General features: G+C 38.8%; 1 protein-coding gene across 1 annotated transcript; it reads left to right on the forward strand.

Annotated features, from left to right (window-relative positions):
* The first annotated feature begins 1,660 nt into the window (after nucleotides 1-1,660).
* On the forward strand, nucleotides 1,661-20,686 carry LOC119736753 (tyrosine-protein phosphatase non-receptor type substrate 1-like). The gene is made up of 6 exons (XM_038210765.1): nucleotides 1,661-1,679; nucleotides 7,184-7,525; nucleotides 14,347-14,574; nucleotides 14,771-14,980; nucleotides 19,497-19,621; nucleotides 20,474-20,686. Exons 1-6 carry the CDS (start codon nucleotides 1,661-1,663, stop codon nucleotides 20,684-20,686), a joined length of 1,137 nt encoding a protein of 378 aa, XP_038066693.1.
* Nucleotides 20,687-24,693: the final 4,007 nt, after the last annotated feature.

Raw genomic sequence — 24,693 nt, forward strand, 5'->3', positions numbered from 1 at the left:
ATCCAGGTTGTTCAAATAATTAAGACTAATTATTGAGTGTAAATATAAATATCAAGAGTCAATTGTCCATTTCGTACTATGATCATCCAAAAGTATTTTGATGGGGCGGTGACTACCACAACATGTTGCCAAAGTTTTAGCTGAACTTTTCAATCTGATTACGGGGACAGTACCTTGCAATCATAGAGCCTTTAAGATTGTCTCGCATTGTTTTTTGAGCTTCTTTTTTTTCTAGCAACACAATAATTATATTCGGCTACAATTTGGACTTATCGTCGAATGAAAAAACAATCCTCCCCAAATCGTTTTTTGTTGTTGCTTGGATACTTAGACTTTCTATTAAATAAGCAAACAAATTGACAATGGTTTTCCTGAATCACTTTTACTGGCTCCAAAACCTGCACACGTCCCCACTACATACCCAATAGACCTCATGGACAAAGCGCCCTCACCGAGGTCGGGTTTGGTTATTGAAAGTCAATTTAGAGTATTATATGTCTAAGCGGGCGGAGGTGTAATAGTGCAGTGTACACTCAAGCCTCAAAGTATAGTGGTGCACGACGAATACGTACCATGAAACAAACTAAGGAAGTCCTTGAACAGGTAAACAAGTCAAATGGGAATCTGAATGGAGACCAAAGGCATCAACTTGAGTCAGTTCTCAGGAAAAGTTTGAAAAACGTCCGTGTACTCCGTAAATACTGACTCAGGACTTACGGAGCACACGGACGTTTTCAAACGATCTAGTACTCCCTTACATACCATAAAACATACCATAAACACGGGTAATCATCCTCTGATAAGGTCTCGGCAATTATTATAGGCACCCTCCGCACCTACAATCAAACATTAGGGCGCAGGTTCACTAATTGTTAAGAGACAATAATATAGGTTTTCCAGCCAATTTCCTGAAATGTTCATTCACTTCTGAAAATCGGTCGTTCATTTTTCGTCGGAATATGAATGCACGTCTTTAATCCATTTCAATTCAACGAAAGTTCAATCGTTTTCATTGTCCGTGCATTCGGTTTTGAGAAACAGACGGCCAATTACGTTACCTTTGCATTCATTTACGCAAGCATACCTTTTCGCGCAGAGTTCTGGAATACAATTTCGTGAATGTGCAATCAAAAATACGGTTTTTTTTTTCATTCAATATAGCAGATTACATCACATAACATTAAACTAAAAGTGGAATAGAATGGCCAATGTTTGAAATCGCCCACTAAAAGCGAAAAGGAAGTCTTGTAAACGAATCAGATTGGACAGAAACGGAAGGTGCTGCTCAATCACTTAAATTGATTGAACTGAAATGGAATCGGATGCTTTTGTAGCGAAAATGAAATGCATGTTCAGAGTGATTTCAGATTCAGACGAAAATGAACGACTGATTTTCAGAAGTGAATGAACATTTTCGGAAATTGGCTGAGAAAACCTATAATATCCCCTTATACATCACCCTGGTCTAGTGGTATTGTATTGGTAAAGAAGAAAGGAACAAACAATTTTCGTTTTTGTATTGATTTCAGGACGATAAACGGAAATAGTGAACGTGATAATTTCCCACTATAATATCGAAGACTCCATCAATAATTTAGGTCATAATCAGCCTTTGTATTTTCCATTGCTTGATATGGGATCTGGCTACTGGCAAATAGCAATGGAAGACAGTTCTAAGAGTAAGACTACATTTGCACACAAGAGGGTCAGTATGAATTTAATGCTCTCCGTTTTGGTTTGCATTAAGCCCCCATCACATTCCACAGAGTTTTACATTGGAAAATAGCTTAAATTTATCTTGATGATGTCATCATTTTTTCGAGGTCTTTTGCAGAACATATGGACCATTTTCGACAAGTGTTTGATAGGTTTAGATCGTCTGGCCTGAAACTCAAGCCCCAAAAAATGTATATTTTGAGAGAACAAGGTACGTTACTTAGGTCACGTTATCTCACAAGACGGAGTAGCTGCTGATCCGGCAAAAACAAGTATTGTTCAATATTAAGCAGCGCACACAAATATATCAGAAGTTGAATCCTTTTTTTAGGAATAACTGGATATTATAGATGTGTAAATAAGTACAGCCAAATAGCTGAACCACTGACCAAATTGACCAGGAAAGGCGTTCCATTTACCTGGTCTGCTGAATGCCAACAGGCTTTTGAGATACTTAAACAACAAGTGCGAGTGCACAATAAGCTCTTGCAAAAAATGCAACGCCGATGGCACATATGCATGGGCGTAGCGAGGAGGGGGCAAGGGGGGCACTTGAACCCCCCCCCCCCTGGAAAAGCAAAAAAAAAAAAAAAGAAGAAGAAGAAGAAGAAAAAAAGAGAAAAAGAAAAGAAAAAGAGGGGCGAAGACAAAGTGGTGTAAATTTAATGTTTGGGGGGGGGGGGGGAAGGGAACATGTCCCTGCCCCCCTCTTAAACTGATAAATCGAGAATATGTTGAGAAATGCAAGCATTTTTGGCAAAAAAAAATGTTTGCCCCCCTCTAGAAAAATCCTGGCGACGCCCATGCACATATGGAATACCATACTTGTTTCGTCAATTTTCATTTCCTCCTTCTGGATACCGTCCAACCACTACAGAAAATACCACTTGACTATAACAATGCTGCACATATATTGCTTCCGTTTTCAAGATTTTCATAAACAACGAATTGTTACAAACAATGTTAGAGTGCATTTACGGACGCCGTCATGGCATTTGCTCAATTTTTGTAAAATATTTTGGTCAAGTTATAGACGACCTACCGACGGACACCAAAGTGACTCGTAGAAGCTCCTACCAGAGCTTAAAAACTCAGTGAGCCTCCCATTTTGGCCTACCCCAAATTTGACGGTTCAAATTTCATCCCCCAAACCGATGCATCAAGGTTTAGCGTACATTTTATCTCAAATTCATTATGATTCAGAAAAAGTGATCGCATACGGATGAAGGTGTTTGAATAAGGCAGAAAAGAATGATTCAATTACAGAACTTGAGACCTTAGCAGTTGTTGAAGAAGTCAAAATACTCCTCGTATCTGCTTCATGGACCAAAATTCCAGATAATCACTGATCACCCAGCACTTTGTTGGTTGTTTAGTCGTAAACCTACAACAGGTAGACTTTGCACGGTGGGTTTTATACTATGATTATGAATAATCCGAAGACCAGGCAGTTCTATAAAGAATGTTGATTCTTTGAGTAGTATTCCAGAGAAAGAACGATGTCAACCTGAAAAATGCCAAAGTGAAATCCCTGCCAATCATGAGAAACAAAGAACAACATGTACAGTCTAATCAAACGGGAGAAAAATCTGATAGCACAAATTGGATTCCTGTTGATTTTGGAACTCCGGATGATGTTTTTGTTCCTTGTAATTCCAAGCCTCATGTGAATCATGCCACAAATGTGCGGTATCAAAAGGATAAAATATTGAAAAATATGCAAGATGATGTATCCACTCAACGTATGCCTAATATCTATAAAGTCATCTATCTTTCTGAGTTGAAACAGGCACAGGGGAAAGATCCATTTGCAGGTGGAATTATCAGATACCTAAAAACGCAAGATTTAAAGAGCTCGTCAGATTGTACTTGAAGCTGAAAATTATGTTCTTGATGAGAATGCTTTGTATCATGTGCAACATAATTCAGTGAAAGGTCATATTATGTTACAGAAAATCATGATACAATTAAATATTTATTTCCCGGGATTTTAAGCGAGATCAGGAGGCATAAATCAGAAACATGCTGACAGCGTGGGTCCAGAAAATCAGGGGAATCCGGGAATAGTTCAGTTGCTGGTGGAAGTATTTCGAAAGCCAACTGTCAATCTAAACCATTTGGCAATTGGTTATGCTTTTTAAGTCTACCCTCACATTCGAAGGTTTTCTCTCGTCACGTTTCGTCGTACATCAAAATCATAGAAACAATTAGTTCGTTTTATACTTTCTGTTTGGAATTTTAAGTCAGTTTTGCTAATATTTGAAACAATGTGAATTGTTGTTCAATTAGAGTTTTATTTTCGTTGCTTCAAATGAAGAAAGTTCACAAAGAAACAAAATTATAGTTTGCACGCTGCTGTCTTTGGTTTTTTTTCTTATTTATTTTCTATTTGTGTTGAGATTGTTCCTATATTTTGTCAGCGCTGGAAACGTATGCAGTAGGACTAATCATGTGGACGAGACTTAAGGTTTATCGCTCATTGACATTTTTCTGAAATCGACTGAAATTATTTGATGTAAATTAGTGTCACATATATTGTCAAATCATTTACAGAGCGAGTCCGGTTGTCATTTTTCAGAGCACATTTATTTTATCACACTTATTTGCAAAGGTAGGCCTAAGTGTATCAATTAGTGTTATTGAAATTTTCTACCACTTATTTTCTGTATTGAGATGAGAATAGAGACCAATAAACTCTGCTAATAATTATGCTTGTTTATGTATGAAATCCGGATTGGGCAAGCTACCGTAAATATAAACCAATCACCACACACAGAGAAAACATTCCGGACCCTGCTCTAGATTATCGGTGAAGGATCAAGGTTTCTCCTCAACAGATACGTAGGGCAATAAAACTCTTTTTTTGTATTCCATTGGGTGGTGTTTTATATTTGTATTTTTTTACGGTTGGTTTGGTTATTTGTTTGTTTATGCAAGAGTGTGTCAAAACGTTATCGCTTTTCTTAACGATGTTGACAGTGTAATCCAGTGTCATAAACATTTTAGTTTCAAAGTACGTAAGTCATTGCTCCTTATAAGGCAGTAAGCACAATGTGGACAATAAACCCCTCAAGTACGTCTTTCCAAATCTTCTCCCCATTAAAGGAAAAGGAGTTTAAGATTCCAATAAAAACAAAGGGGAGCAAGAGTAGGAATGTCCTTCTGACAAGTATATGTATAAAAGGTTGCGTGCGAGAGTGCCTGTGTGGTTTTTAAGGGGTCTCATTTGCTAACAAGGGCACTTAGTGGATTTTTCTATACATTCTGAAACATTACTTCTTCACTTGACTTAAGCTAAGCATTTTAGGCCAATAAATATTTTATTTAAATGATAATTTCCTGCTATGAATTCCGTAATATATGACCATTATAGTTTACTATTTATAACAACAAAGAATTTTGTGCAAATGTAATAGATAGACTTATATGAGTAAATATGTTTGGTTTGAAATTATTCTGCTTTCAGTCGTTGCAATGTATGCCTTAATGGCTTACAAGATACACTTGACTCATTGCTGGTATAATGGTATGAGTACTTGAAACAATCAGAACTTTCAGTCAGCCCACTGAAGGGGGAGAGGCCGGGGGCTAGAAACCTTCACGAGGTTTATCTCTCTTCTCAATCTTCAGCTTTTTCAATCGATTTTTATGCCCATTAGTTGAGGAACTTCAGCTCAATATGTTTATCCGTGTTCTGCTTCAGGGAACATCAAGTCCTCTAATATGACGCCGTCTTTGAGAGTTTTCATCTGGTTTGATATTGTTATCAATGATTATCGAGTCAGAGACAAGACCGAACCGGACATCAAACCTAGATTGAAAAAAACACTCATGTTGGCGTAGTGGTACTTTCCACCTCAGTGACTCGGGTTCGAATCCCGCCTGGGCATATGGATTGGGTTTCAGTTCCTACCTGATTCCTTGTATATTTGCCTGGAATGTCTTAACTATATTTTCCCTGCCACCACTAAAACTGTGCCAGTTGCCAAGTGATATTAGAAGTTAATAAATAAATTATTTATTTAATCATGATAAGTGCATGTGTAAAGATCAAACGATGCAAGTTATGTCAACATTATAGCAGAGGTCATGATAATCACCTGACCAGGGCTATATATACATTATAAGCAACTTCACAACACACAGCTACAACTCGCTCTTCCGTCAACAGCGCCCTTCGGATTTTTCTCCAGCATCGAACTTGAAGTCTACTTAGAGTTAAGATTAATTGGCCATACATATTAGAACAGCTATTTTAGACGGACGTTGTGTCAGCTATTTCACTATATATCGGTAAGCAGAACTAGTGACGCATTTACAGTGTGCTTGCTGGTGGGTGCATTATTTCATATCAGTAAAAGTTAGTTAAGAAGAATTTGAAAACTAGATGAATTATGATAAACTTTCATGGCTATTGATTGATTGATTTTAACTGCCTTGCGCCAGAATGGCAGCATCCATGTTATACTCCCCAGGCCCAGGGAGCTGAGATTGTATTTGGGATGTTTCATTGACCCAATCAGCGCAGTGGTTTGTAACTTCCCTTCCACATGAATGGCTCAGGATTGATTTCTGCCTTGGTCCACATGTGGATTGGGTTTCAGTCCCAACCTGATTCCTTGGGTTTTACAAAAATATTCTGAGGTTTTCTTCCCACCTCTAAATCGATTAAGTAAAATTTTGCATTAATATAATGAACCTTTTAGAAACAGAAAAATTACGTGTGACGTAACCATTTCTACAGCGTTTAAAACATCGCATTTGGGGCATTGCCCTTTTTCATGGCTTGCAAGCATTTGAAGGTAAAAGATATTGATGTTTCACACAATGGTATAAATAATAAACCTAAAAAAAACAAATGAACAAACTAATTCCTGGAAAAAAACGACTTCAAGTTAATGTTGATATATTTTTATTTTCTTCCATTTATAGCGACGGCAAACTGATGAGAAATGCAGTGGGTGTCATTGTTATTATTCTGTGAGTAATGATAATTTAAATTATTTTGTGGATTATATTGATTTTTTGCCAATCTTTTTTTCCAATTTACAAGTACATTGATGTTAGAGTCCTAACTGTTTTGGTGGTTGGAAGAGAAATTCCGATGTGGGTAATCAAAACTTGCTCGATAAATTACGGACAAATACCGTCAGGGAAATAGGGAGAAATAATTAAACCATGCTCTGTGAACTGCTGCAACGATTTTCCCTTGATAATACTTACATAATTTCATTCACACACAATCATGAGGCCATATCTGGCGGTATTTTGGTTCACATTTTAGAGACAACAAATGATTGAGCTTTTGTGTACATTAAATAAATACTGTGAATACAATGATGTCAAAATGCATTTGCCCTATAGCAAAACAAAGTAAAACTAAAGGAATGTTTTTGCAGAGCAAGAGATTTCTTGATCGATGTATAATAAAATCAGATTTCATTTCTTGTGCATCATTTTGTTTCAGGTGGATTAGTCGAAGCGAACACTGATGGCTCTGTGTTCTTGGAACGAGCCCACCGTGGGATCGTACCCTGTTCTCTCGTCAAATCTAGCCAAATCCCGATAGGTGACGTTGAAGTCATTTACTGGCACTATGGCTCAACCAGCCCGGCATCCATCCTCATCTCGTACTTCTTGGGAAGAGTGGCTCCCCAAAACGGGATCCCAGAGGGCGTCTACGATATCGACAATGAATTCAATCTCATCATTGAGAACGTCACCCCCTCCGATGAGGGAACCTACTACTTTCGGCTGAAACCGCATTTGAAAGCGTTACAAGACGGACAGGTTGAAGTATATAATAAAGGCAAGTCCATTTTGTGTTTTTAATCTACTGTTTGCTTCAAAGGGTAGGCCTACATGATTTAGCCAATTATTTAGAATATTAAGAAATAATAATTGCATGAAAACCAATTATCTGCGCGCCAGACCCCGTACATTCACGCGCTTACTAAAAATAGACCAGCAATTCCCACAATCAAAGAGTTCAGAGTCACACGAGGCTCCGGCGGGCCACTAGCTCAGCTCAGCTCAGCGGAACTCCAGTAGAGATCAAGCGGGGCTATTGTAGAGCGTCTGTTACAGGATTAAGCATCCTGTGAAATCGTTGTGCCCAGTACAAAATGTGCGTTGTCATTTTTAAGGACAGAGGAATTTATACCATCACTAATTTTGTCACGATGATGAGGACCATGTTCATCGTGAAAAAAACTACTTAATTTAGTTTGCATATCGATTAAATTATAACTATTTTCCCGAATGAGAAACTGGGGTCAGACTACTAGGGGGGCCGCCCGATGGTCCGAAGGTCCGATAGTCCGAAGGTTCGATAGTCCGAATGCACAATATTTCCATAAGAGGGGGTTTGTTAGTCCGAAAATGAAATAAGGTTCGTTAATTTGAATATCTGACGCAATATTCCGAAGGTTCGTTAATCCGAAGGTTCGATAGCCCGAATTTAGGATAAGGTAAATCAGTCCGAAGGTTCAATAGGTACGTTTCTTAATTGCCCCTAAGGACGTAATATGTACGTCCATGCACGTTTGTTATCTTCTCAGTGATTGACCAATGGCCCTCTCTCGTGACATTAGTCCCTTTTACGTTCGGGTTATGAAAAGGAGGCGGGCACATTCGAGCCCAATACCTTGAACGAATAAGAAAGAGATTTCTTGACGAAATCAATACAACACATGTTTGTGTCTGCGACCACGGCCTTTTCAATTCATGGGCCGAAGTATTAGTATTACTCCATTCCCTGTGTATTGTGTTTTTCACATAGACAAAGAAGGAAGGGACCCGCAACTCCGCCCTAGTTCTATAGAAATATCTCACAGGGTTGAAGCAATGATGGTTTCGTTTGCACCTGTTGGTTAACCGTATTTCAAAAGCGCAGCATTTCGTTCAGGTATTGATTAACCCACAACGTAATGGGTGCATACCTATGTTCCCAACCCCTAACCCTATCCATGTAACTCCTAACCCTAAGGATTTTGGGGAACATAGGTATTGGGGAAAAGAAGTATTGGGGAACATCGGGTAGACCCCCTACGCAGAAATTGTGATATATGTAACAAAAAAAAATCAACCAAAACGAGCATGAAAATAAAATGCACCATTAACAAATAACAAAAGTTTGTAACATATCTGTCAAAAAGCAAGAAATATTAAAATTGTGTATTTGACAATGACAGTTTTGATATCTTACCAGTGGCGTAGCCACGGGGTGGGGGGTGGGGGGGGGGGGGGGGGGGGGGGTGGGGGGGGGGGGGTTCGTTGGTCTACATGACGCCCCCCCATGAAATGTTCCTGCCCCCAGCCCCCCCCCCCCCCCCCCCCCACTGAAAATTTCCTGGCTACGCCACTGTATCTTACATTGGTGTTTGGCTTGATAGATGCATAATCAAGACAATAATTATGCAATACGTACAACACACAGGATCTACGCCACCCGAAAACCAAAGGAGGGGGCAAGAACCATAGAGTTATATTAAAAAAAACTAGAGCGCGCATTCACTATACCGCACGCAAAATGCAGACGTGCCACCCTGTAGATCTCGCCGCCATTTTTTAAGTGGGCAAAAAATACTCGGATGTGCACACTTCAGGATTGACTTTAATGCGAATCTTGTTGTTTTACTGTTGGTTCCACTTGTAAATTTCCCCCGAAGATGCCTTGTTTTACCGTGCTGTTTTGCCTTACGTTATGTGTTGTGCGCATGTGCTTTGCTCACTTACAAAATGTCCTTGCCAGCACGGGGTCACGTGAGGAGTGCGCTCTCTAGTTTTAATAATATAACTCTATGGCAATTAAGAACGAACATTCAACACAATTCGTGATTTCAAGGTCAAATGTTATATGAAAACGCAGTTGTATTGAATACTTAAATTCAGTTTATTGATAAACAGGCCATAATGTCTTTAAAATACTCCAGGGATGAGTTATGCCACACAATACAAAATGTCAATCACAACGAAAATACCCACTACCCACTCCTGTCGCACAAAACAATACGAGTATGGGTGATGTTTTGCGGATTTTAAAATTGTACACACAAATCATATTTGTTTAGCAGTACCTCACATCAACAATAAGGGCCTCAAAACATCACCTTTACTCGTTGGGTTTAATTTGTAAAGGAAGGGTAGTCACGGGGGAATTTTGGGCAGTTTGTTTATGTCATGGTAGCTCAACCAAGCATGACACAGACATGACATGGCCTGTTTATGAAACTAAGTATTTCATACTTGTTACTGTTCATTTATTATGCCGACATGACCTTGATCAAAGCGTTTTGATTCAAAATTGACATTAAAATCACGATTTTTGTTTAAAAACAAAAATTGCCCCCTCCGTTTGGATTCTGCGTGTTGTATTGCTCAATTATGCATCTATCAAGCCTTACACCAAGACATCAAAAGTTTCATCGACAAATATACATTTTAATATTTGGAGCCTTTTCAGAGTCACATTCCAAACTTTTGTCCATGATTGACGAATTAATGCAAATAACCATACATGTAGTTGCAAAATTATTTTCATAAATTCATACAACAATAAAATGGATACATAAACCCAGCGTGATCTTATTCTTTGTCTCAGTAATACACTTGTGCATGAAGTGGGATAAGTTTACATCCCATGTTTCACTTCTTGACTAATTAATGGCAGCGCTGGACACTATTTGCCCATTGTACTGAAGCCTAACCGTCTTCCTTCACAAAATACCTCTATTTGATAATCCCTTTTGTCTAGAATCTATGGTCACAATAAACGACCGTGGTCATTACAATGACCGCAACATTCTTTACCCAACCTCTATTATTAAAAGACAATGCATTTATATAAAGCATAGTAGGGCAGCACGATTTACTACTTGCAGTGGACGCACCTACATTTTAATACAAAATCTAGTACATTGGGTCGTATGTATAAAAAAAATAAAAGCCAGGGTGACCGTAATGTCGTGGCCAAATTCTGCTAAATGCACTTCGAAAATCTGTCAGATTTATCAAAAATCTGCCAAATTGCATGAATTACTCGATATACAATATAAATATTTAAAATCACATGCAGATGTAGTAATATTGCCTTAATTAAGGTTTAAATTACATTATAAACAATCTATAAACATATAAAGGTTTTATGAAATTGTGTATATAACTCAGTTAAAACGAGGTTGCGTCCGGCGACGAAATCCGATTCCCAATGAACCTCAGTACAAAGACAAGGCAACCCGTCCTGTTTTGCAAGTGTTTGTTTGAAAAGATTGAAGCTTTTTAAAACAAATCTACCCTTTTTTCAAATTTGCTATGTTTTTCTGTCAAACAACCATTTCTGAAGAATTCTGCCAGAAATCTGCCAAAAGAAACCGTTCTGTCAAATTTTCTGTCAGACTCGTTTTTTAACAAAAAATCTGTCAAATTTAGCCGAAAATCGGCTAAAAAGGTCACTATGAAAATAGTATTTGCTAGTTTTATACATACGAGTACGATCCGTTGTGAGTGCTGCCACGTGGAAAATTGTAACGGATTGATTCTACAGTACTACGACACTACGGAGGAGTATGTAAATCTTGGAACACATTTTTTCAATGGGAGAAGAATTGTAGACGCGATGTCTGGTCAACCATACCCTCATTTTCTCAGCTAATAGGGACGCACGTCAATCACTAGTCGCTCAGTAAAATGGGAGGTCGTAATCATGTTAATAGTTTGGTGACAGCCAATCACAAGAAGGCTGCAATGCGTTAGGTTCACTGCTGTCCTATACATCCCCAGATCAGTGTTGCCCATGGTGGCATACTCCGGCATAACCAACAGATCAAAGATTACAGCGCTGAACGTAGCCTTAAGTTCATTTTAGGTTTTCGTTCGGGAATTAAGAAACGTACCTAAAAGTCCGAAGTGTCATACTGACGAACCATTTTACCCATTAGTGTTCATTCGTTTTGAACGTACGCAGGACGGGCCAATGAAAAGCTTTGCTTGCCACGCTCCACCCACAGTTACCGCCCACCATGACCGTCTACTGCCTTACCTCTATTATTAAAATTGTTCGCTGCTTGTATTAATCATGATAACAATGCAAGAGGATTCCAAGTCGTTGAGCAGTACAAATATCTAAGTGCCAGGATCGGGAACAATAAAGTGGAGTTGTATAGTGTTGTACCTATAGGCGACATATGACGTGATGAAGAAATGCACTGGAAATGTTGTACATGTACGTGTATACGTGTATAAGACACTGTAGTGCACAACTCAAACTCATGTTGAAATCTTTCGACAAAGTTTGTCAACCATTTTCCTGTCAATTGAAAAGTAACACTAACAAATGTCTGTTTCTTTGAAGCTCTATCGTATAATCTCCGATAAATAAAAACTGAAATTAACAAAATAAAAGACTTGTTATCAATTATATCACATGTATTATAAATAAATAATTATAAATAAAAATTGGAAGGACTTGCCGAAACTTGGGTCAGCTAAGTTTGTTGATTAGTAATTTCAGGGCATTGTACTCTTTCAACAGTTTGCATACAAATATTTCTTTTTATTGGAGATTCAGTTTAGGTTATTTTTAAATGTAATGACCCAAACTTTTTTCTCAGCGCCGTGAAACATTGGTGATTTACTCTATAAACTTATGATTAACTCCATGAACCTCTTCTTTGTTTATAAACTTATGGCGATATGCATTTAAATCAAGTGCCCTTTCCTCATCATTGATATTCACACGGGCACATTTGTCGAACGTTCCCCATTTCGTGCCTCACTTTCGTCTTGCTTTCAGAGTGACAGTACCAGACGGTGGCCTTTAGCTTTTACAGGCATACAATGTATATGTCTTGTTAATCTGAATACTGACTGTACTGCGTAAGCGTTTATAATCCTTCGTACCGTTTTTATTGTTGTTCTAAGTAGCACTCGTACCCTGCCTTAGCCTTATTATTTCCTTGCGTTCCGAGTGTATTGTTAATCTGAATACTGACTGTTCTCTGCGTAAGCCTTTTTAATCCTACATTGTCTCTGATGTAGCGCTCGTACCCTGCCTTATGTATTGTAAATCTAAATACTGACTGTTCCCTACGTAAGCCCTTATAATAGTGTCTATTGTAGCGCTCGTACCCTGCCTTGGCCTTATTATTTACTTGCGTTCCGAGTGTATTGTTAATCTGAATACTGACTGTTTCCTACGTATAAGCCTTTTTAATCCTATATAGTTTCTATTGTAGCGCTCGTACCCTGCCTTAGCCTTATTCTTTCCTTACGTGCCAAGTGTATTGTTAATCTGAATACTGACTGTACCCTACGTAAGCCCTTATAATAGTTTCTATTGTAGCGCTCGTACCCTGCCTTAGCCTTATTCTTTCCTTACGTTTCAAGTGTATTGATAATCTGAATACTGACTGTACCCTACGTAAGCCTTTATAATGGTGTTTATAGCACTCGTACCCTGTCTTAGCCTTTTTCTTTCCTTACGTTCCAAGTGTATTGTTAATCTGAATACTGACTGTATGCTGTACCCTACGTAAGCCTTCAGAATAGTTTCTATTGTAGCGCTATCTTGGTAAAGGTGCAATAAGCCCGTGCAGAGAAAACCCATAAACAGAGTGTTGAAATAACTGAGAAAATCCGGCTCTTCGTCGAGAAAAAAATCAACAGGGGGTACACTTATCAATAACAGAAAGTAATAACATAGAAAGGAACACGATTGTGGCCACGGGATCCATGACTAAAGGCAGTATGTATACAGTAGGCTTAAATGCTGAGAGGACTCCCTGCAGTGTGAATTCATATACCTGCACTAGACTAATTACGTGCGTAATTATGTTTGCTTTACCGACTAGATTTTGTTCAAAACACATCATGTACAATGTACATGTACTTGCAAAATTGCTTCGATAGAGAGATTCAGCAGGCATTGTGTCAGACAGCTTTCATTGAAAGAGATCCTCTTTTGTTATTTAGATGTTTGTACCGCTCAACGAGTTGGAATCCTCTTGCATGCAGCAAACAATTTGAATAATAAAAGTAAGGCTGTGGACGGTCACGGTGGGCGGTAACTGTGGGTGGAGCGTGGCAAGCAAAGCTTTTCATTGGCTGAAACGTAAATGCCCGTCTTGCGTACGTTCAAAACGAATGAACACTACTCGGACTATCGAACCTTATTCTCAAATCGGGCTATCGAACCTTATTGTCAATTCGGACTATCGAACCCTACCGTATATTCGGACTATCGAACCTTATCATCTATTCGGACTATCGAACCTTATTGTCGATTCGAACTGTCGAACCCTATCGTTTATTCGGACTATCGAACCTTCGGATTAATTGACCTTATTATATTTTTGGACTAATGGGCCCTTCGGACTATCGAACCTTCGGATTATCGAACCTTCGGACTAATGACCCTTCGGACTAGAGAACCTTCGGACTATCGAACCTTCGGACTATCGGGCTGTAACCGACTAAAAGAGGGTGCAAGTCTTAATGCATTAATGAACATTTTAAAGGGAATGCTATCAACGGAAACCTTGCATCTAGAATAATGAAGTTCCATTGTACAGAACTGAAATTTGGGCAGATAACATTTAGTTTTGTAAACAACCCACTTCATATTGCAAACAGTCTGCCCAAGTCGTCCATATCCTACCGTCATCGGCTGCAATCAAGACCACGACGCAGACACGTGCGAGGTGAGAGTACGACACGACAGCACCGTGCATTACCTGACCTGCGTCATGGAGCATGTCAAACCTGCCGTGGAACTGAGGTGGATGCGTCTGTTTTTGGGCGGAAAGACAGTACTCAACGCTTCTACAACCGTCAGGCCTCTAGTTCTACCGGACTACATGGGTAAGCAGTGTTATTTCTAACATCGTGTTGTCATTGGTATCGCTTCCGTCAACAAAATCTGGTGTCGGTCCATCATCATGCGTTAGTTTTAAATATCGTCAGCTTTTTAACAGCGTCCCCATACGTCTAACAATAACATAAATATTATCAGTTATAACAATAATCAAAACCTAACGATTTCAAATCTTTCGTTTAGGTTCGTCGTTGAGGAACAACACCTATTCAACTTCAGCATCAATCCAACTTCCTTCGGTAGACGATGATGCAGAATATGTGTGTGAGGCAGTGGGTGTTGCTGTAGGTGGCAATACACGCACGAGGGTACGCCTTACCAAAACTCACCCCACAACAGCAACTCATGACACAACGCCAACTGACGATGAAGTTCAGTCCTCCAACACTCCAGGTAGGTATTAACTGTCAATTTTGTAAAGTCGTCAGAAGATGATATTAATACATGGCTTGGATTGGAAATGGCTACAATTGGGGCGAATGAATATAAAGTTCAAAATAGTTCAATACAGTGAAAAGAAATGTACACAGATGAAAGTTGTGATTTGGTAAAGTAAAGGAACTTTGATTGACGCTGACTGTTCAAAAATATGCGTATAGACCCTTTGCAGCATTTTTCTTAATTTAAATTCATTGAGAAAAGTTATAATGATGTACTAATGCGCATCGCCCATCGCAAAGGAAGAAGATGCTGCTCTCAGATGTGACGTCACATGCAAGGGGTCCATTGGGTAATAAACAAATGAAACTCTGTGATTCGATCATCTGAATCAAATCAGATATGAATCAAATCAAGTCAGATATGAATTAAATCAAGATTAGACATCAAAGAATTAGTCTGGGAGCTAGGTAGAGTTTCATTAACAATTTGAGCACAAAAGGTTTGATGCTACCAGGCCATTGTCCGTCGGGGGTATTTCTGAAATGGCCATTCTTAAGTTGCCCTTTAGGTCGGATGGGGGTCAGAGGATAAAGGTCAAAATGTCAAAAATTTCGAGTTAAATTAACATGTCGCGCACAACTACCGTTTTTGGATTAAAGTGTTGAGATTGACCCCATGATACCGAAAATGCTACTTAAGAAAATGTCTGCTGATGCTGCAAATGGTGCCCGACAAATTTTAGTGCAAAATATAATGAGCCTAGAGAGCCCACATAAAGCTTATACTCGATCGTAACCCCATCTAAAAACACGTTAAAATTGTGCAGCAGCAGGAGGATTCCAGTCAAACCAGTAAGTTTGGCGGTTTTGAGACATCATCTTACATTGAAAAAAAGCTTTTTAATTTTGCCGACGCGCATGGCTACGGCGACACGTGCAAGTGCGTGTGCGTCGTGCCAATGCTTGCGCACGCTTCGCCGAATGACAAAACGAACTACTAATATAAAATTTCCTAGGTGCGTCTTATAAGAAGCACCGTCGGAAAGGCCTTCTTCTGTTGATTGCTTCAAAATGACAGCTTGCCAAAAAGAATAATTTCACAGGGAGTTAAGTCCCCTAACTATCTTTCAACCAAGTATGTTTTTCAACAATAATTACGCCAGTTACTTTTCGGATAGTTGCAAAATAGCTTTAAATCTTTCTCGGGCCAAAAAAGGCTCCGGTTTCTGGTATGCGCGGTTGCTATAATTCGTCGGATCAGTGCGCGACATCGCGTAGCTGCAATCCATAGATATAGAATAAAAAGACTAGATCGGCAATGCCATAGATATAGAATATATCTATGGGCAATGCGTACAGACGCGCGTTCTGCCATGGGCGGCGCCATTTTGCAGCGCGTGGGGCAAAAGTTGCGTTACGCGCACCTTTATTTCCGTAGGTTTGTATGGAAAGACATATTTTTATGTTCGCAAAGTAACATTTTCGACCTGAAGTAGTAATTTCTTTAACAAAATTCAAAATGGGTTGTCAAGCTGCATGTTTATTTCGAAATTTTGGTCCATTTTATTTCTCGTATTTATTTCCCGTTTTAAAATGCTGGTGCGCGTTGCTTAAAAAAACCCTTGCATACAGCTGTTTGAGTGTTATTCTTCATCAACAAACAGAACAATGATCATTTTGAACGTCTTATTTCCATAGTTATTGCGCTGTCCTTTAAAGGGGCTACAAAACGCGCTTTGAACTATCCCTTAAAAACTGGGCGTTTTTGTGTTATTCCTGTATTGTGCATGCGAGAACGAATTTCGGGGTTCCACTTTTGCGACCCCATAAATTCGAGCTGTTTGGATGCTAGTTGTGAATTCATTCGTACGCGTAAAGTGTTCGCCTTTTGCGGACGTTGAAGGAACCACAATTGTTTGCATCGGTAATTGGTCACCGCGCACTGTTCCCGAAACGCACAACGTGTATAGCGTACACTGAGAACGACACGAAAAACGCATTTGTACTCCGTCATGTCCGATGTAAACAAGCGGAATTTTTTCGTCTCTTCTCGGGAACGGTAAGACATTAGGTTGGTTTCCTTTCAACCAGATGTTTAAAATAGGCTAAGTTAACAATCCAATACATACAATTTTCGGGGATTTCAGGACCAAGTGCCCCTTTAATTTAAATTCACGGTAGCTTAACAGGACAACACCCAGATTTTTTTTTCTTTATTGTCCCTCCTCAGGGTATGACATACGCCGTAATCAGATGCAGTTTTGTACTGTTGGATACTGGGGGGCCGGGGATGCACGCCCCTCTCCAGCCCATCACTAACTTATTTTTAAAAAAAAGTAGAACAAATAAATTTGTGTTATTTTGCTCTGGACCTCTGGTGGCGTATCCAGCATCTGAAAATCTTCAAGAAGGCGCAAGAATCTCACAATGTTATACAAAATGAGTACCAAAAGTAGAGCACAATGTAAATAAACTTTAGGGGTTAATTAGGTAATTCAAAAGTCCGGAGCATTATCTAATTTCATTCTTAAAACGGTTTTCAGGGGCAACATTTATTGTCATTAAAAGTCAGACGTATATAATGCAATTCAAGTAAATTGTTCTCATCCCAAAAAGATAATAATTGTAACACAAATTTTTAAAATCATCCATTGAAACATTTCACAATTTTCTTAAATAATTCAACGGTAATTTAAAGCAGGATTTACATTCTGCATTTTCCTTTTAATAAACAATGTCTTACTATACACAATTTATCAGATATTTGGAAATTTTTAGCAACGCGCACCACCATTTTGAAACGAAAAATAAATACGAAGGGAAAATGGAGCAAACTTCGAAGTTACTATCCAGCTTGAAAATGCACATTGAATTTTGTTGGATACATAATAACTACTGGTAAAAATGTTAATTTTACGGGCATACAAATGCAAGTTTGTGCACAAACCTACGGGAATGTAGGGGCGCGTAACGCACGTTTTGCCCCACGCACTACTAGAGCGTCCATGCGGGAACGGGAAAATGTGTGCACACACTCTATGGCGCGTATATACGCGCTGTCGATCTAGGCTTTTTATTCTATGCTGCAATCGGCTCAGTGAGAACGTGTCACGGACGCTGAATTCAGGCTCAATTCAAAACATGATTCAGCAACATTTGATTTGAAATCGAGATGCTAGAACGCTGTTTTTCTCGAAATATACAGCTGAAGCTGAGCTGAAACTTCATCAGATTAGTTGTTCAGTACCCTTCTATAGATTTTGAACACTTTTGTTGCTTCAAACGAACAAAATGCACAAATTACAAATGATGGACTATATCTTTAAAGATTATATTTATAAATATTACATATATACTATATACATATGAACACGTCTAGGCCTGTGCAATAGGGGAGCTGCTTAGGCCCTTAATTTTTGCACAAACCGTGCCCTAATTTGTGACTTGAGCATAACATCCGGCGCGCAGAGACTAAGCTGTCTGAAAATCATTTTAAGAGGTGGAGCCACCTTAAATCTTGCCGATTTAGGGGCGGAGTTTGATTAGGGGGTGAAACGAATACAATCTAAGAAGATCATTTGAAACATTTGTTTCCTTTCTCTTTCCGTGTTTTCAAACAAACTTAGACAGGACTTAAACATCCTCGCATTTGAAAACGTCATATTTTCCGCCCAATTTGTGGGCGTGACCTAAATGTGTAAAGGGGTGTGTATACGAGTGGTTGATCCAATTGCGACAAAATCGTGCACTTTCGCGGCAAAACCATGACAGTTGGAAGGCAAACTTAAAATGGACTGAACATATTTTTACGAGACAGAATTTCTCCACTGTGGGGGTGGAGCTTAATTTCAAGAGGAGTGCACAAAATCCAGAAAACTACATTTGTAGCATTCATTGTTCATTGAGCGACATTTCAAAGGAGGGGGATTAATACTCTATCGTGTACACACTCAAAGTGCTTTAATGGTGGTTCCCAATTCAAATATTAATCGTATTAAATGTTTCTACGTGACTTTAAAGATGCTCTTTGACTCTTGACAAAAGATGTACACAAAGGCTACATAAGCTTGAAGCCCTTAATAGGAAATAGTTGAATGAAGGATTCATCACTAAAGCACTTTGAGTCAGTACAAACAAATTTATATTATAGAACATTAATCCCTCTACTTTGACATGTCGCTTCATCTCAAAAGGGGGAAATGTTTGTTATCTTTTATATTGTCTCAGGGAGGCGTGCTGAAATGTAGACCGGTTATGTTATCCAGACACTTAGGCCTCCGAATATCAATAGGTGTGTGTGTGGGTGGGTGGGTCTGTGTGTATGTGTGTCTGTCTGTCTGTCTGTCTGTCTGGTATTTGCTACAAATACACTTTTCTGAATTTTGTGTACCCCTTTGAAATTAAGCTCAACCCCCACAGTGGACAAATTCCAAAGTGGATATGTCTCCTAAAAATATGTTCAGTCCATTTAAAGTTCAACCAGCCGAACCAGACCTGCCAATTTTCATGCACGATATTCCTGTTTGCAGGAAAAACGGCTGACGGAGTATCACCAACTACCTACAACCCTGCTGAGATGCGCGTCTTTCTGATGGTGCTTGTGGTCGCGTTTTCAATCTCATGCATCGTCATTGGCATTGGGTGTGTCTACATTGTAAGTATACCTGACTTTAAAGTGAACATAAATCCTTGATTTCGAGTGTGCATTTATGAGCACAGTGAATTGGATGGACGAAATACACAATTCGGATATGACAAATATTTTAGCTTGGTCCGGTTGAGCTGCTCCGGGATGACGAACGGTGTGCTTGATGGTCGTGTGTAATATGTGTTTCAATTGTCAAATATTCATAGTTGAAATCTTTTACTATTAAAGGTCATTTTCTTACCCATGAGGACTTAAATGTGGGCTTAAAGGGAAGATACAACATTTGCAAACATCACAAAACGAAATGATCTAATTATCGCGAAATACCTTACTGGATTGTTAGGGAATGACAACCTAAAAGCATCCTGTAAATTCGTGGCTCCTGGTGTGCTGACAATTTCAAGAAAAATAGTGTTTTTCCAACGCTGGACGGCCGACCAGCGTTGGAGAAAACTGGCTATTTTTCAAAAATTGCTCTGAATTTTTCACAATTAGTTATTCCGCATTTTCTTTGCAATTGATTAAACACCTGTGAAGAGGTGTTAATTGCTCCGTTTTATCCTAAGTGGGGTCAGGGAACCAGACTGCAAATACATGATTGGTTTTCTTGGTTTTTCCAGCATCTACGAGCCCAAACGTGAAAAAAAGTCATTTTAACAATATTTGCTATAACATACTAATCCTCCAAATCCATTTATTTCTGAAAATTGCAGCAAAACCAAATGTTGTACATTCCCTTTAAATCTGGTTGATATCGTATATTGGGAGGTTTCAAATAAAAAGGAACCATTTTCTTCCAGTTTGCACAATGTATTTTCCTAATAAATCGATTTTGCAATATGATTGTTATTAATGCAGAAATATCTTCGTAAGAAACCCAAACGAACACAATCGTATGAGTCGTCAGACAACGTCGAGGAAAAAGACGCACTTGAATTAGATGCAAATGGATACAATGGTATAAACGAGACCAGGCTTCACACACCGGTGGAAAATACCTCCACGTCTAAAAAAGAAACCAATACAAAGAAGAGGAGGCGTTACGCACCCCCGCGATGTACTGAAAAATAAGTGTGACTTGTACTCTAATATTGTGCACCAGAGCGTGTGGTCTTGTGGACCCATGACAGTGATGCAAGTGATTATGTGTGGAGAGTAAAATTTTGACCTCCAGAATAGATGTAAAGAAAAACTAGAGATCTATGTCTGTTTGCAACAGAACATAGGGCTTTTCCGCATTATGATTTTTTTTATCAATAATACGCCCTGACTATACATGAACATAAAATCTGTCAAAGTTAGCCGAAAATCGGCTAAAACGGTCACTGTGGACAGGATTTGACCTCAGCAACACGTGCGCCGCGGGCGGACTGACATACGCGATGTACAACGTACGCGCATGTACATGTACATTGTGGACGTCCAATGCATGTTTTAAAGCAGAGGTATTGTCAACCTGAGTTTTAAGCGTGCGCAGGGCATGTCCGAGTTCGCTTATCGCCTCGAAACTTGGAAATGTTTTAGACCAACCCTTAAATCGACAAATAAAGTAAAAACTAATATAAAAACTGCCATGGTTGATTTTTCGGGAATTTTCAAATGAAAAAGAGTCTTTTTATTATAACTTCCGGTCTGATGACGTCATTCGCCTTAAACTTCGCACACGTCTTAAGTGGGTCAAGGTCATTATATACACTAATATTTAGGCGATTCCAACAACCTTCGCCACAGACATCTATTCAAAATACATTTTTAAAAATTTTCAACCTGTCGCTAGAGGGCGCTCGAAGATTGCATGACGTCATCGATAGATGATTTGAAGAATACTATCAGCCAAGTGACTAACACCGTTAAAAGCAAGTTCATATCTATTACCGCTTTTAAAAAATAAGCCACTTCCGGTTTTGGCCTTTTTCGACCGGAAGCAAGGGTCACGTGATTTCACGCACATTCAATGAAATAAAGATCTAAACCTACTCTACCACTTGCTGGCAACAGAATGCTGCGGACGCGTACGGTTGATTTCTTATGCATTTTTAAATATTAAAAGTGTCACAATTTAATTGCCTATAAATAAACACCTGATGACGTCATCATGACGTCATCATTACACAATGTTGTTTGAATTAGGGTCTTTGCTTGGACAAAGAGTGATCTAAATGAATTACTCGCAAACAGTCGAAAATGCCCTTTGAAAATCGACAATTGTTTCTTAATTTTTGTGTACAAAGTCTATGGGAAAAATTAAATATTCAAAAATCTATAATAAATTAGTCGATGACGTCACCATGACGTCACTCTTCGGGGCACATCTCTGCTATAAGGACTATGACTATGCTTAATTTGAATGATGTATGACAAAGATTAATACCAAAAGTGGCACTGAGAAAAAACGTGTACAAAGTCTATGGGATTTAGGCGACAAAAAGAAGAAGAAGAAGAAGAAGAAAGAAAAACTAGAGATCTATGTCTGTTTGCAACAGAACACAGGGCTTTTCCGCATTATGATTTTTTTTTATCAATAATACATCCCTGACTATGCGCATGAATGAACAAAAAATCTGTCAAAGTTAGCCGAAAATCGGCTAAAACGGTCACTGTGGACAGGATTTGACCTCAGCCACACGTGCGCTGCAGGCTGACTGACAAACGATGTATGTGCGTATGTACAACGTACGTGCATGTACATGTACATTGTGGACGTCCTGTGCATGTTTTAAAGCAGAGGTATTGTCAACCTGAAGTTTTCAGCGTGCGCAGGGCATGTCCGAGTTCGCTTATTGCCTCAAAGCTTCGAAATGTTTTAGACCTACCTGTAAATCAACAATTAAAGTAAAAACAAATATAAAACTGCCATGGTTGATTTTTCAGGAATTTTCTTTAAAAAGGGGGTCTTTTCATTAGAGCTTCCGGTGTCATGACGTCATACGCCTAAAACTTCGCAAAAGTCTTAAGTTGGTCAAGGTCATCATATACACCAATATTTAGGCGATTCCGACAAACTTCGCCACAGACATCTATTCAAAATACATTTTTGAAAATTTTTAACCTGTTGCTAGAGGGCGCTCGAAGATTGCATGACGTCATTGGTAGATGATTTGAAGAGTACTATGGGCCAAAACATTAACACCGTTAAAAGCAAGTTCATATCTATTACCACTTTCAAATAATAAGCCACTTCCGTTTTAGCCTTTTTCGACCGGAAGCAAGGGTCACGTGATTTCATGCACACTGAATGAAATAACCCAACCTATTCTACCACTTGCCAGCAAAAGGATGCTGCGGACGAGTACAGTTGATTTCTTATGCATTTTTAAATTTTAAAAGTGTCACAATTTAATTGCCTATAAATAAACACCTGATGACGTCATCATGACGTCATCATTACACAATGTTGTTTGAGTTAAGGTCTTTGCTTGGACAAATAGTGGTGTAAAAGAATTACTGGCAAAGAGTCGAAAATGCCCTTTGAAAATCTACAATTTTTTTTAAGTTTTGTGTACAGAGTGTATGGGAAAAATTAAATATTCAAAAATCTATAATAAATTAGTCGATGACGTCACCATGACGTCACTCTTAGGGGCACATCTCTGCTATAAGGACTATGACTATGCTAACTTTGAATGATGAATGACAAAGATAAATGTCAAAAGTGGCACTGAGAAAAAACGTGTACAAAGTCTATGGGATTTAGGCGACAAAAAGAAGAAGAAGAAGAAGAAGAAGAAGAAGAAAGAAAAAAAATGAGAACAAAAAGAAAGGCTTTTCCGCTTTTTTTCGGAAAAGCCAACTAGAGATCTATGTCTGTTTGCAACAGAACATAGGGCTTTTCCGCATTATGATTTTTTTTTATCAATAATACGTCCCTGACTATGCAGGAACATAAAATCTGTCAAAGTTAGCCGAAAATCAGGTAAAACGGTCACTGTGGACAGGATTTGACCTCAGCAACACGTGCGCCGCGCGCTGACTGACATACGAGATGTACAACGTACGTGCATGTACATGTACATTGTGGACGTCCTGTGCGTGTTTTAAAGCAGAGGTATTGTCAACCTGAAGTTTTTAAGCGTGGGCAGGGCATGTCCGAGTTTGCTTATTGCCTCGAAGCTTTGAAATGTTTTAGACCTACCCTTAAATCGACAATTAAAGTAAAAACTAAGATAAAAACTACCATGGTTGATTTTTTTGGAAATTTCAAAGGAAAAAGGGTCTTTTCATTATAACTTTCGCTTTGATGACGTCATTTGCCTAAAACTTCGCACACGTCTTAAAGGAGTCAAGGTCATCATATAAACCAATATTTAGGCGATTCCGACAAACTTCGCCACAGACATCTATTTAAAATACATTTTTGGAAATTTTCAACCTGTCGCTAGAGGGCGATCGAAGATTGCATGACGTCATTGGTAGATGATTTGAAGAGTACTATGGGCCAAGAGACTAACACTGTTGAAAGCAAGTTCATATCTATTACCACTTTCAAATAATAAGCCACTTCCGGTTTTGGCCTTTTTCGACCGGAAGCAAGGGTCACGTGATTTCACGCACACTGAATGAAATAAAGACCTTAACCTATTCTACCACTTGCCGGCAACAGAATGCTGCGGACGCGTACGGTTGATTTCTTATGCATTTTAAAATATTAAAAGTGTCACAATTTAATTGCCTATAAATAAACACCGGATGACGTCATCATGACGTCATCATTACACAATGTATTTTGAATTAGGGTCTTTGCTTGGACAAAGATTGGTGTAAATAAATTACTGGCAAAGAGTCAAAAATGCCCTTTGAAAATCGACAATTTTTTCTTAATTTCTGTGTACAAAGTCTATGGGAAAAATTAAATATTCAAAAATCTATAATAAATTAGTCGATGACGTCACCATGACGTCAATCTTCGGGACACATCTTTGCTATAGGGACTATGCTTATGCTAAGTTTGAATGATGTATGGCAAAAATTAAAACCAAAAGTGGCACTGAGAAAAAACGTGCACAAACTCAATGGCATTTGAAGTGGAACAAAAAGAAGAAGAAGAAGAAGAAGAAGAAGAAGAAAGAAAAAAAAACCAG

Source organism: Patiria miniata, unplaced genomic scaffold (assembly GCF_015706575.1).
Source record: "Patiria miniata isolate m_02_andy unplaced genomic scaffold, ASM1570657v1 HiC_scaffold_3, whole genome shotgun sequence".
Lineage (NCBI taxonomy): Eukaryota > Metazoa > Echinodermata > Asteroidea > Valvatida > Asterinidae > Patiria > Patiria miniata.

Excerpts from the sequence above, each read along its gene's own strand:
- LOC119736753 (XM_038210765.1), top strand. Across the intron at positions 7,526-14,346 it reads GGTTGAAGTATATAATAAAG|TCTGCCCAAGTCGTCCATAT; the intron begins GCAAGTCCATTT and ends TATTGCAAACAG. Across the intron at positions 14,981-19,496 it reads TCAGTCCTCCAACACTCCAG|GAAAAACGGCTGACGGAGTA; the intron begins GTAGGTATTAAC and ends TCCTGTTTGCAG.